This window comes from Crocodylus siamensis, chromosome 4 (genome assembly GCF_052110815.1).
Source record: "Crocodylus siamensis isolate JL-2025a chromosome 4, ASM5211081v1, whole genome shotgun sequence".
NCBI lineage: Eukaryota > Metazoa > Chordata > Crocodylia > Crocodylidae > Crocodylus > Crocodylus siamensis.
In genome coordinates, this window is record NC_143398.1 from 106,608,989 (window position 1) to 106,621,532 (window position 12,544).

General features: G+C 43.3%; 2 protein-coding genes across 4 annotated transcripts in view; one reads left to right on the forward strand and one right to left on the reverse strand.

Moving 5' to 3' along the window:
• The first annotated feature begins 127 nt into the window (after positions 1-127).
• Positions 128-1,823, forward strand: NDUFB2 (NADH:ubiquinone oxidoreductase subunit B2). Its single transcript, XM_090043300.1, has 4 exons — positions 128-286; positions 366-501; positions 685-791; positions 1,731-1,823. Exons 1-3 carry the CDS (start codon positions 225-227, stop codon positions 757-759), a joined length of 273 nt encoding a protein of 90 aa, XP_089899426.1. The 5' UTR covers positions 128-224; the 3' UTR covers positions 760-791; positions 1,731-1,823.
• A 2,226-nt stretch (positions 1,824-4,049) lies between these two features.
• Positions 4,050-12,544, reverse strand: part of BRAF (B-Raf proto-oncogene, serine/threonine kinase) — a 130,690-nt gene continuing 122,195 nt past the window's right edge. For all 3 annotated transcript variants that reach the window (XM_090043302.1, XM_090043303.1, XM_090043301.1), the window contains one exon: positions 4,050-12,160. In XM_090043302.1, coding sequence (XP_089899428.1) covers positions 12,138-12,160 — 23 coding nt within the window. In that variant the 3' untranslated portion in view covers positions 4,050-12,137. The remainder of the gene's footprint in view (positions 12,161-12,544) is intronic.

The following is a 12,544-nucleotide window of genomic DNA, read 5'->3' on the forward strand; positions in this document are numbered from 1 at the left end:
ATGCACTGTTCCCACGAGCCGAGGCGCCCTAGGGCTCTCCTTGCCTCAGCAGCGCCTCTTTCCTTCCTCCCTTCCCTCCCCAACTCCCCCCTCCTGGAGTTGGTAGGCGCCAGCCTGCCCTGCAGCGAATCAGCGAGGGGCTTGTTGGCAGGTGGCCGCTCCGCCCCCCAATAGCGGGGGGGGGGTGACATTGGGCGCTGGGCGGCTGGGGCCGGAGCGGAGCGATGTTGAGCCGCTTGACCAGGGCTCTGCGGAGCGGGACGATGGCGGCACCGGCACGGTGGCAGTGAGTACGGGCGGCCGGGCTGGCTCGCAGGCGGGGCGGCCGGGCCAGGCGGGGGTGACGTGGTTGTCCCTGTCCGCAGCTCGGGGCACCCTGTGCCGCGATACCGCCAGTTCCCGGAGGTGACGCGGCGGCAGGTGGTGCAGAGCGAGCTCATCAGCAGCTTCATGTGGTTCTGGATCTTATGGCACTCCTGGCACTCGCCGGACACTGTGCTGGTGAGCCGCGCCGGGGGCGGGCTGGCCATTGTGGGGCGGGGCTAGGGCCAGGGTGATAGCCAATGAAGAGGGCGGGCGGGCCAATGGTGGGGCTGAGGAGTGGGGGGGTGGTTGCCCACAGATGGCACCTCCCCAGGAGCAGCAGGCAGGACTCTGAGCAGAAGCCTGGTGCCATTGCTGCAGGGCCACTTCCCGTACCCGGATCCCTTGGCCTGGACCAATGAGGAGCTGGGTATCCCCCCTGATGATGAAGAGTAGCCAAGGGCAGCCAGGGCCGGCAAGGCCCCCTCGTAAGTGCTGGGTGCAGCTTCATGGTGGCAGCGAGGGTGGTGGCAGCAGGTCTGGCTTCCTTCATGGCTTGCTGTTGAGGGAACAGGGGTCGGGCTGGGCCTACGTGGGGGAGCAGCCCAAAAACTTGTCTTAGCCCAAAGCTTCATCTCAGCCCAGCTTGCAAGGGTAGGATGCACAAGCCTGACTTAGAGTAGTAAGCATGCCCATGACTGCATCTTGGCTGGAGCCCAGACTCAGTAATTTTGACCCCAGTAGCCATGTGGCTACAGCAGCACAGAACAGCTTGGGCAAGGGAGATGCAGCCTGCTCTAGACTTCTGCTGCAGTGGCTATGGTACGACAGTCAGCGTGTCCTTAAGTAATAAGATTGCTATCCTGGGCAGTCTCCATTTTGCCCTTACAGCCTGGCTTAAGACTCCCATAATCTAACCCAGCAAGTTTGGTCTTCTCCCCTGTATATGTAAGTCATGAAGATTAATCTCTAAGGAGGTTCTGCAGATAATTCTGCATTTCCCTGGTTTCATGCCCTCCTATTTGTCCAACTGGAACCACCAAAAGCAGACTTAGTGAAGTAAGCCTCAGAAGAACTGCATCTTTCTCATGCTCTAAAAACTTGTTGTAAATTCTCACAGATCCTGCTTCAAAAATAAGTTAACTGCTTTCTAAAACATGACTAGTGGTACACAAATTTACAAAATACTGTTAAATGGCCAGATTGATTAATAAAACATAGGTACCACATACACCACTGCCAACTGAGCCAATGAAAGCGTTGTTGTAAAGCTTTAGAGACTTAGAAAACCCAGCCAATCTATGAATTGTTAATGCAGGTGTTCTTTCTCAGTTTTCAGGTGAGAACCACCTTTTTATTGCCAAGTGTTGTGAATTGGGAGGCTTGCTTCTGAGTTTCTTTTAACCATTCTTTTCTATCACCTGCAGGTCCTAGAGAGGAATCCCAGAAGGTGCCAATTTTGCTCTTGCATTATTGTTTCAGTAAACTATAACTATAAATAAAATTAAATTTTAAATGTATACTTTTGCTTTCAAGTTCTTGGAAGGCCACAAGACTGCTTCTGGGTACAAAATATAAGTCTGTGGGGGAATGTGTTACGTAAACAGCAGGGATCCTGGTTTTCTCTGTTTTGAAAATTTGAAAAATTGCAAATTCTCTGATTAAAAACCCAAAATCCATGATAAAAATTAAAGCCCCCCCCACAGCCTCAATAGCCCCCCCCCCCCCGACATAGGCATGCAGACAGAGGCACACACAGACATCCACCCCAGCAGGTAAGTGTGGGGTGGGGTGGGGTGGGGAAGGTGCTGTGGGGGTAGATCAAGAAGGGGGGAGCATACCCCTGTGCCTACTGCCAGGAGCAGGGCCAGGGAGTAAAGGCAGGGGTGCCATGCTGTGGGCCACATACACACTGGCTGGCAAAACAGGGTTCACACATGGAGGCTGCCACTGCAATTCTGCCACTGCACCCTGTGCTACCATCCCAGGACCACCCACACAGCTTTGTGTGCAAGTGGTGCAGGGTGCGGCAGTGGCAGCCACAGTGTGAGAGCCACCTATGTGCTGCCTGGCCATGGAGTGGAAAGGGGGGCTTGCATGCAGTGGCCATTACTGCACCACTGCTTCTGCCCAGCAGCTGGCTGCAAGGGGCTGCTGCTGGCCCCAGGTGGCACACTGCAACCAGGTGCAGGGCTGGGGGGGTGAGGGCAGGGATGCCCTTCAGCAGGGGGCTTTGTGGGTAAGTGATGCGGGGCATGCATGCTGCCCAGGGGAGGGGGAGGCTGGTATGTGCCCAGCTGCACAGCTCTGTGCCTGGCTCTGCAGTAGTGGCAAGGGATGGGGGCAGGGTGGGGGAGGCTCACATGCAGCAGCCGCTTACCTGTAGGGCCATGCCAGCAGAGATGGGATGCTGTGTACAAGACCTCCCCGCACTGCCACGGAGCCATGCGGCTGGCCGCAGGGGTCAGCAACAGTGTCGTGGTGGCCAGACAACATGTAGCCATCCCCACCGCTATCCTGCACCGTGCAGTGGCTACTGCTGCTGGTGCCTTGCAGGTTTCAAGTTTTAGTTCCCCTTCCCCCTTCCATTTTGCAACTTTGTTAGAAAAAAATCAGTAAGGACTGTCAGACTTAGCAGTCATGATTCTTACGTCTCCCAAGCAGCTAGAGGGCAAGTGGTTTTATATCATTCTTCCTTGGAATCAGAAAGTTTCTTGGGATGGTACTAAGCATCTCTGCTCTTTACGGCCAGGGACAGACATTCAAGAATGATTAAAAGAAGCCTGAGCCCAAACTGATTCAGTCTTTGCAGTTTAGTCTAACCTGGCTAGGCTAAACCAGTTTGTAACTGCTCAGACACGCCCTCTGGACTGAAAAAATGCAGGCAAGTGCCTGCAGTGACTCTGGCTAGAAGCTGGGGGGGGGGCCAGGGGCACTAAAGCAGCCCTCCTTTCTTTTGACAGTGCTGAGCTGAGGGAGGTGTGGCCCGATTAGGGAGGGGTTCCACCCTTCCTGAGCAGCCCCGCAGGGAGTTGGTAACACTGTTTTTTCACCCCTAACTGTTTATCACCTCATTAAGAAAACAAACAGCCTCTCATTAGTTCAAACTCTTCTTAAACAACTTTTTCCAAGGAAGGATTACCAGCTATTTGTTGATTAGCTCCAAAGATACTGTCCTGTCTGCCTTCCGTCTCCCATAGCACAGACCGTAGCCAGCATGTGGTCTGCTAGTTAATGCTAAGAGGTGTTTGTGTAAAGCAGAGGGAGGGGTATCCCTGCTTGAGCAGGAAGTGGTGAAGGGGCAGGGGAGGGGCCAGCTCTGCTGCACCGGAGCAGAGAACAGAGCCTTGCCCAGAGTTGCAAAGTAACTTTGATGCTGGAGGACTCGGATTTAATTTAAACCAGGAAGGGGTCTCTGACAGACATCACATAAAGTGGTTTGACCCAAATCAGTTAAGCCTGGTTGAATGTAGCAGACTTATCTCAAACTGGTTTCACCCATTTTCAAACTGGTTTATGTGCACTGAATATCTGTTCTGTTACAGGTTTAAACCAGTTTCGATGTAAAGTCTGTTCCTAGCCTACAGGTTTAGCATAAGTTTACAAGGAGTTGAGCTAACACCAGGAAACCAGACCATTGGTACATACTGAACCTGAGACTAGGTTCAGGACCTAGGGAAATGTGAACCATTGTCTCTGCTAGTTTTTACAGGTGTAGCCTAGAAGGAAGATTTCACCTCAGACAGTTCTCCATGCAGTCAATCTTTATTATAGCAGTATTCTCATATTCACATCAAGTACATAGAACTTTTTGCCTTTTTATATAATACAGAGTTTTTTTTAAATAACTTTACACAGAAATAGTTTTCTTCAATCTGAATTTCAGCTATCAAATTTTTTAATATGTTTTCTTTAAGTCTCCATGCTCTCTAACCAAACTGGACAATATTTCCCATTGTACAAATTTACATGAGAAAAGACTCCAAAGTACAAATGAAGGGACTAGAGCAGGAAGGGGTAAAAAAAAGTAAAGAGGAGGGAAATAAGCGAGAAAAATAATTTGTATTGGCAATTACTGTGGACACTGGGGAGGGAAAGAAGGGAGTTGCCATGATCAATGTAACAGAAAACTGAAAATAAACATTTTCTTATGAGTTAAAAAATAAATACAAGTTTTAAAACAATTACTCCATTGTAGTTTTTCAAAAGCAGCTATGGAAATCTACTAACACAATTGTTTTCTTAAGTAACCATACTAGACCTTAAACAAAGCAGACTCGTGAGACCCTCACAAACCTCTGGTGGTAAAAAAAAGAAAATACAGCTTAAAGGAATGTTGTGTTAGCACAGAGTTTAAATTGGGGAACATACATTTCATTGCACTATGTAAAAAGAAATAAAAACTATAGAAATTTTCCCTTTCCTCTCTTGACTAGAGTACTCTGCTCCTCCAACAAGCCTGTGTATTATGAGATAATGCCATCTCCTCTTCTGCTGTGTTTAAGCAAGCCAGCCATCTTACTTTTCCCCAGAGGGTCCAATTACTGCATGCTCCACTTCCACAAACTTAATGAAACACTGATTCTGAATCCTTTGTGGATAAAAGACTTTGCACCTTTCCTAACCTAGGAAAAGCAGCATGCTTGAGTGAGGAAAGGACAGACTGTGCAACTAAACACACAAGAGATTACAAACACTTATACCTAAAATTCCTTCAAAACGAGATGGAGGACTACAAGAAAGCAGTGGCCAGCCTGCATGTGCGTTTTGATGCAAGGAACAGAGGACCCAGCAGGAAGCTGATGACAATCCTCAGTTTTTTATGGAGGATAGGGACAGGGACCCCTCTGCCCCATACAGGAGCCCAGAGCTAGACAGATTGCCAATTATATGCATAGGAAGGTAGGAGGAAGAATCTTACTATTCTAGTTCAGTTGTTTTAGCCCAATGGCTGGAGTAGCTCTGTACTACAGGAGAAGCCATGTAACAGACTCCCCTACCTCTCTTGCTCACTACCAGGGGTTTTTTTGGAGTCTGCTCCAACAGAGTTCCCAGGATTACAGAAGGAGGGGCAGGTTTTGCCTCTAAAGTCCTGCTGAGAGAGATTTTATTGTTTTTTAAAGACATATTTAGATAGGTAAGGACTTTTTAAGCTGGTATCTTTTATTGAACCAACTATGTGGTTGGGATAAAGTTAGACAAGCTTTCTAAATGCAAGACTTTCTTTAGGTCTTACAAACATACACAAATTTAGATGAGCACAAATTAAATCAGGCAGACACAAGGCAATACACGCAAGTTGGCCACTGCCAGGTTTTAGTCCTGTGAGGAAAAAGGGGGTAGGGTGGAACACAAGGCTCAGGAAGGAACAATGTGCATGTCTTGTTTAAACAGTTCACAGCTTTGAATAAAAAGCACATTTATTGCACTTACATACTTTTTTTAGATTTAGACAAAGTTATTTAAGTTATGCCCCCAACCTCACAACCCCCCACCATCCCAGAATAACCCTCCACCCAAGTTTGGTCCATTTTGTCCCTCAAGCCTCATCATCTGCACCCACAGATGGTGAGCTTCATTGCTTGTCATTATGTCCTCATGTTCTACTGTATTCCCAAACACACAAAACAAATAAACTGGGTTCAAACAGAGTGAACACACAGATGCAACACAGAATGACAGTTGTCAAAATAAAACCAACCATTATTTAAAAACCAAACGAATATGGTACACATTCCTCTGCTTGGTATTTTACTAACTCAGAAATAAGTCACACAGGATTATTCTCAACTACAGCTGATGTAGGTAGCCAAACAAAATGACTGGGCAGTATTACGTAGGTTGCAACTGAGTTAGGATGGGCTGAATATACTGCTGCTTTGACAATATAAACCTAATGCATAGGTAGTTTAAAGAAGTCCACAAGTATTCCCACCTGCCTACTCCCTTTAATAAAATTACAAATGGGGGGGGGGTTGTTGGTATTTGTTTTTAAGTAGGGAAGATGCTATTTTCTTAAGAGTTCTTTTAGTGCAGAGGTTGGGAAGGAAAAAGTATTCCAGATATTTCTTGAACTTTTAAGTAAAACATTAAAAAAACTACACCCTGATCTGTAAAGGAAACTAAAAATGGGGTTTTAAACCAGACTGTCATTTTGTATCAACTGCGCATTTGAAATTGCATGCGTCTGTGTAACAGAAGCACATCCAAAGTTTTTCCATCAAAAGAAGGCAGAGAAGAAACTTTGAAAAATGTTTAAGAACAAAAACCATTCTCTTTTCCTTACACTCCAACATGAAAAATGACACTAGTATAGATGTACTGCCATGAGCCTACACAGCAGTTTGAAAACTGAACAAAATACATCTAAATCAAACCTCTCTCTTCCCCCAACAACACACCCAAGATTTTCCTAGGCAAATGTGAAATTACAGAATACAGGATCATTTAAACAGTAGTTGATGGAGAAATTTAACAACTCAACAAGAGGTCTGAGGAAGAACCCAAGACCATGCTGGTATTTCATAAGACAACTATCCCCCAGACCTGGAAATTAGTTGTACACTGTGATGTACACAGCACAACTGCTTATACAAATTCAACCTTCTCCTAATCTAGATCTCACATCTCATGCACTGCCTCTCTTTCAAAGGTGCTGTGGATGTTTACTGCTTTTAGCTCTCCTTAGAACTTTATATTACATTAATAAGCTGTTTGGTCCTTGGAAGGACCATTGTAAAAAAAACCCAAACAAACAAAAAAACCCCACACGTTTTACTTTCAGAGTAGCTTCAAGTTGCAGATTTACTCAAAGACAATCATGTATTCTACAAACTTTATTTCTGAATCAAACACCAGGCATTTCTATAAACCGTCTTCTACCACCCTCCCCGCCTTTAGTTAAGTTTACAAACTACAACTTTTGAGAAAGATGCTTAGGTGCAGGTGCATACACAACTACTGCACTGGAATTAAACCAAAGTCACTACTCCAGTTACAAAGCACCTGGTTATGTATTTCATTGCATTCTTAAGTCAGAAAGGCACACTATCATTTGGCAACCAGCAAACCTAATGTTTTGGGGAGCCTCATATTTACCATTTAATAGGGTTTATTGGCATCTTCCCTTCATATGGAAAGTATGTGCTACCTTTCACTTCCTCAGTTTACTCACAGCAGTTTCTCCATCTGGCTCTTTCAGAAATTGTACACACCCCCTTTATAACTACTACTACTGTTATGTACTGCTCATGGTGCTCACTTACTAGCTTCTATATTTGCATCTTTAAAACCTAAATGCAAACAGAATGGGTTTACCTCAACTGCATCTGCTCCTGCCTGCAATGAGTTGACTTGCCAGGTGAGAACTAAAGCAACAAAGAAAGCTATTTTTAATCTGTGCGCCAAAGCAAACAGACTTAGTAAACCCATGCAACTAATAAAGTGTAGTAAATAAAACACCTCTGATAAACTAGACTGTATAACAAAACAGACAAAAAAAAAGCAAAGCCACCAGCATTTTTGAAGTGATGTCACTTCATCATGTTCACACACACAATTCATCTTCATCTGCGCTTTGTATGTACCTAAAAAGTTAGACTGTAATATTACATCCTGGTATTTTTTCAATGGACGGAAACACACTTGCCTACAGTACTCTGAATAGTTTGTGCTACAGAAACTGCTCTCACAGTTGAGGAGGAAATACTCCACAGAAACCTATACACTGGAAAGGTGCAAAATGTTTGCTGACTAATTCAACCCTCCACTGACATCTTGAAGAGCTACTGATGCTTTGCACAGATATTAAAGCCCAAGGTTTTAGGGGCCTTTGAGTAAAGAGAGGGCTCCTTGTTGTCCAAATGTTCTGTGAAACAATCCATACGTTTTCAGACCAATACAAATACAAAAGCATATTTGTGTATGATCTTCAGTGCATTTTTCCTTCTGAGGGATCTGTGTAAAGGCATGATCTTTAACAGGTCACACCCTCCTACTGTTTATTCATTTCATGTCATAACAGGCCAAATTTTATCTTCTCATGTGCAAACAGCAGCTTCAGTGGAAGCCATGGTACAATCGCAGTGGCAGAATTTAGTTCAAAATACCAGTAACTGTCAGGGTATTTTATATATGATTTCAGGTAAGAAATAAGCTGAAGCAGATTACGTAAAAGACCTGCAAGAGCTTCAATTAAAATAAGAGCAGCAGAACCAGGCTCAACCTAGAGCCAGTCAGCACTTAGTTAATGCTGAAGCATGCTTAAAAGTCTCTGTGTTCACACTGCTTGGCATTACTATTGCCATGGTGCTCCAGCTGCAGAGAAATAAAGTACAGAGGAAAAAAAAAAATCTTTCACCAAAAGGGATATGGGATAGATCGTGTGACAGGTCTTCTCTCTTTCCAGTTCCCCACATGTGCTGGGGGTGGCGGGAGGAACAGGGGACAGGACATTGACTCCACCAAATCTTGGAGTGGGACTACAGGTGCTCCCAACAGTGGCTCTAGAAAAGGTTTACTGTATGCTCAGATATTACAGAGCTGAAAGCAGTGTGCTTATAAGTGTACAGCTAATTTCACAGTTACAAAATATTTAATAAAACTTCCAAACCATGGCATGCACATTATATCCTAGTGCATCAAACTGGAACATCAGAGAGGAGCTGAAAGCTGCCTGATGTTAGCCAAGGGATCTCAGTTTATTTACTTATTTTTAAGTTTGTTATTTCTTGCCCCCTGGCTGCTACTTGGGGCTTTCAATTCACATCTCTTCCTCTCCTGCTGTTTACTATATATTTGAAGGGCACCTTTTAAGACTTATCCTATTTTCATGCACAACAGTCTTAGTGATTTCTGAAGGAACAGAAAAATGCTATTATTTACAAACCAAGTTCCCTGGAATGTTCTGCATGAGGATTAAGCTGATCTTAATACAGATGGACAAACACAAAAGTATTACAAATATATGAAGGAAAAGAAAAGGTAATGGAAATGCATCCTCAAAGATTCCTCTAAACAGCAGCTAAACAGTTTGCACATTGCTCAGGACAAAGTCGTTAAAAAACACCCCAACCTCTCTCATGTGCTACTTCTAAAGTGCTTTGCAAGACAAGGATAGCAACTTTCCTTGTGCTTTTCCTATGGGTTCAAGAAGCATACTGTAGGCAGATGGGTAATGAAAACATTGCAAAATAAATTCATTTCAAACAAGGACAAAAAAGAATTCTTTACTGCTATATTTTAGCAGAAGTACATTTTCACTAGCATGAAACTGTGAAAGGAAAACTAGCATATTTAACAAGTACTCTGAAATGACCATTTTTAAATGACCAACAACACACTTGCTCTAGCTATATTTTCTTTCAAGAACACAGGTAATTTCTGGCATGCCCTACATTTACAAACTCTGTCTCACAGCCCATAAAAATGTGGAAGAATGAGGGGGAAGAAAAAAACCCAAACACTGAGCAGCAGTATTTTCATCATCTTGATGTTGATGTTTGCTAAACTTCTCAACTGTGTTCTGACAACTCTTCCTAGCCTCCTTCCACCTTGCTTCTCCACTGCCGCAGACAATATTGTGTTCCGATACTGTGCTAGAAAAATGCATTATGATTTCATTGGACTACGCCCCGCTGCTCGCCACACTGGAAAGTAGACACTACTACCACACATTTCAATTTGTATTAACCTCAGGAAGGAAGTAAAATCTAACAGCATCTAAAGACCCACAGCAGAGAAGAAGAAAATTGTGCTTTTTTGTTTTTCAAATGCATCCTGTACACATGAATTCTATTCATGTACCAACATGAATTGTATCATTCTCATAGTGACTTTAAGTCACTCACTATTGCTGTTGCTAATGTTTGTGGAATTAATATGAATACACAGTATTTCAATTATATTTTCCCACTTCAGATTAATCAGGTCCCCTTAACCCCAGTAAATATTTATTGATAAGTGTAACAGACTGTCTGTAAAATCATAACATTCCATGGTTTTAAAACCATACTCCATAACTGATATGTATTCTTCCCTACATCCAGGAACTCTCTTCTGCACATAGGAAAGGCCCTACTAACTCTCCTAGTTAAGGAAGAAGCAGCATCTTCAACCAATACACATGTACTTAGTGGGAACATTACATTTATATACACCTAACTCCTTCATTTAAGCATCATGATTTTATTCATAAAAGGGAAAAGCTGCCAATTAATGGGGTCAGTTCTCCTGCCTCAAGAGTGGGATAGGCCTCAAACTAGAAGACTTCTGCATGAATCTGTATTTCTTTCTAATTGGCTTGACTTGCCTCAGTACAAATAGTTTATGTTCAATACCACATATATCAGAGATCACATCACAAAATAGTCTAGAGGTAAACAATGTGCTGAACTTTATTTTTTTCCCTGACTAGGTAACTTGTTAAAAAGCTACCAACAATTTAGATACCAGGTTTGGAGGACAGGAAAACAAGGAAATTTAAAGTGGATACCGCCACCTTTATTTTAGTTTGCAAACTGCAGAAAAGGGAAAATGGAGGAAAGGGTATTAAAAGGGAAGAAAACAATGAACAGAGAAGAGGTCAGTGTGGATCCAGCAAGTACCGTTGTTATTTTTTGTTTTTCAAATCTAACATCTTGCCACTGAGACAAGATGTTCCATGTCTGTACACACGTTTATCAGAGGACACCGAGTAAAATTAGGATAAAAATAAAAATCCTTTAAAAACAAGCTCTCTAAAGTACCAAAAACACAGATTTTTGGAATGTCTCATTCTAGGGTTTGGGGGGTTGTTTTGTTTTTTTGTTTGTTTTTGTAATATTTCCATTCAATTCAACCTGAGAAAGTTTTGTTTTTCATGTTTATGAAAATATTATGTATTGGTAAGGTACCTGGCATTAACCTGCACCCTCATTTAAAATAAAACTTTTAAAATAGGTACATACCATTCATAGTCTGTCACAGTTCTACAGATGCTGGATGCGGTAGCATCTCTGATGGATACAGTGTATCAGATGATACAAGCCCCCCCCCCCCCGCCCCAAAAAAAAGAGGAAAAGTTGCTACAGTTTTTGTTAACTTGAGTTTGTTGCTGGACCTACGAGAGGAGGAGCTTTCTAATCCTTCTGAAAGATGACAGTTACTGGAAATGGGAAGGGTGTGGGAGCTGAAATAGGTTATAAAGTAAATCTGAAAAAATGGTGCAGCAGCATCCCCTTTTCCTTCAGATTAACCTCTTCCCCAGGTTACTACCCACCACTCATACTATCCAATTTGACTGGGATAAAAGTAAAGAATTTAGACCAGTTGAAATGTTTGATGTTTGGGTAACATGAAAAGGGGATACTGCATTTTGTCCCGTAAATCAGTAAAGCATACCAGGAAAAAAATCAGAACGGAGAATGATTCTTTTGATTAGCACTCTCATCAGATGTTCTGCCTCTGATGATTCATTTTTAGAGGAAGAAAGCTGACCAGCAGACCATCCAAAGCAGCAGTTCCATCCCTTATAGCTGAGCACCAAAGTCAAAACATGTGTGCCCTCTCCACTCTCCTGGGAATGATGCCAACAGTACAGGCAGCCACTGCAGGTCTCCAAATGCACGTGGTCTTTTGTATTGAAGGAGAAAAAATGGCAGCAGAGAATTCTGGTTCCTAAAAAAGATCTTCCCCCCTTGTGTTGGACTGGCAGATCCATTCTGCTCCACTCCAAGCTTATGGATATCTTTTCTCAATTGCTTTAGGTTTTGAGGAGCAGAATAGAGTTTTGATGTTAAGAAACTGTAGGAACACAAGACTTAAGTAACAGAGTGGGTGCTGCCATGGTGCTGTGGCTACTTGAACGCTGCAAATTCTCCTGTAGAGGGAGGACAAGACCTTGGTTTAAAATCTCAAATATCAACTAGACAGAGATTTTCTCGAGTCTAGCTGAACACTAGACCGAATATCAAAGATATTAAAAATGCAACAGTTAAAAGTTAAGGCACAGAAAGCTCCTAACTGTAGTGACAGAACATCAAGCATCTTCAGAACTTATTTTATGGAAGTAAGATTTCTTAAAAGCAAGCTGTGACCACTGGCCCAGAGCAGAGGTCTGAAAGTTCACGGGAAGGGTCTTTCACCAGGCGTTTTAAAATTTAGAAGTTTCATTCGAATTTAATTTTTCTAAGTTTCTTACCTTCAGATTAATGTCCCTTGCTGGACAGTTACAACTGTCCTAAGTAACAGTTTGGCTGCTCAG

What these genes read in the sequence shown, in the direction of transcription:
- NDUFB2 (XM_090043300.1), top strand. Translation starts at nt 225, where the DNA reads ATGTTGAGCCGCTTGACCAGGGCTCTGCGGAGCGGGACGATGGCGGCA. An exon ending in GCGGCACCGGCACGGTGGCA is followed by an intron (nt 287 to 365) that starts GTGAGTACGGGC and finishes CCCTGTCCGCAG; the next exon opens with CTCGGGGCACCCTGTGCCGC. An exon ending in ACTCGCCGGACACTGTGCTG is followed by an intron (nt 502 to 684) that starts GTGAGCCGCGCC and finishes CCATTGCTGCAG; the next exon opens with GGCCACTTCCCGTACCCGGA.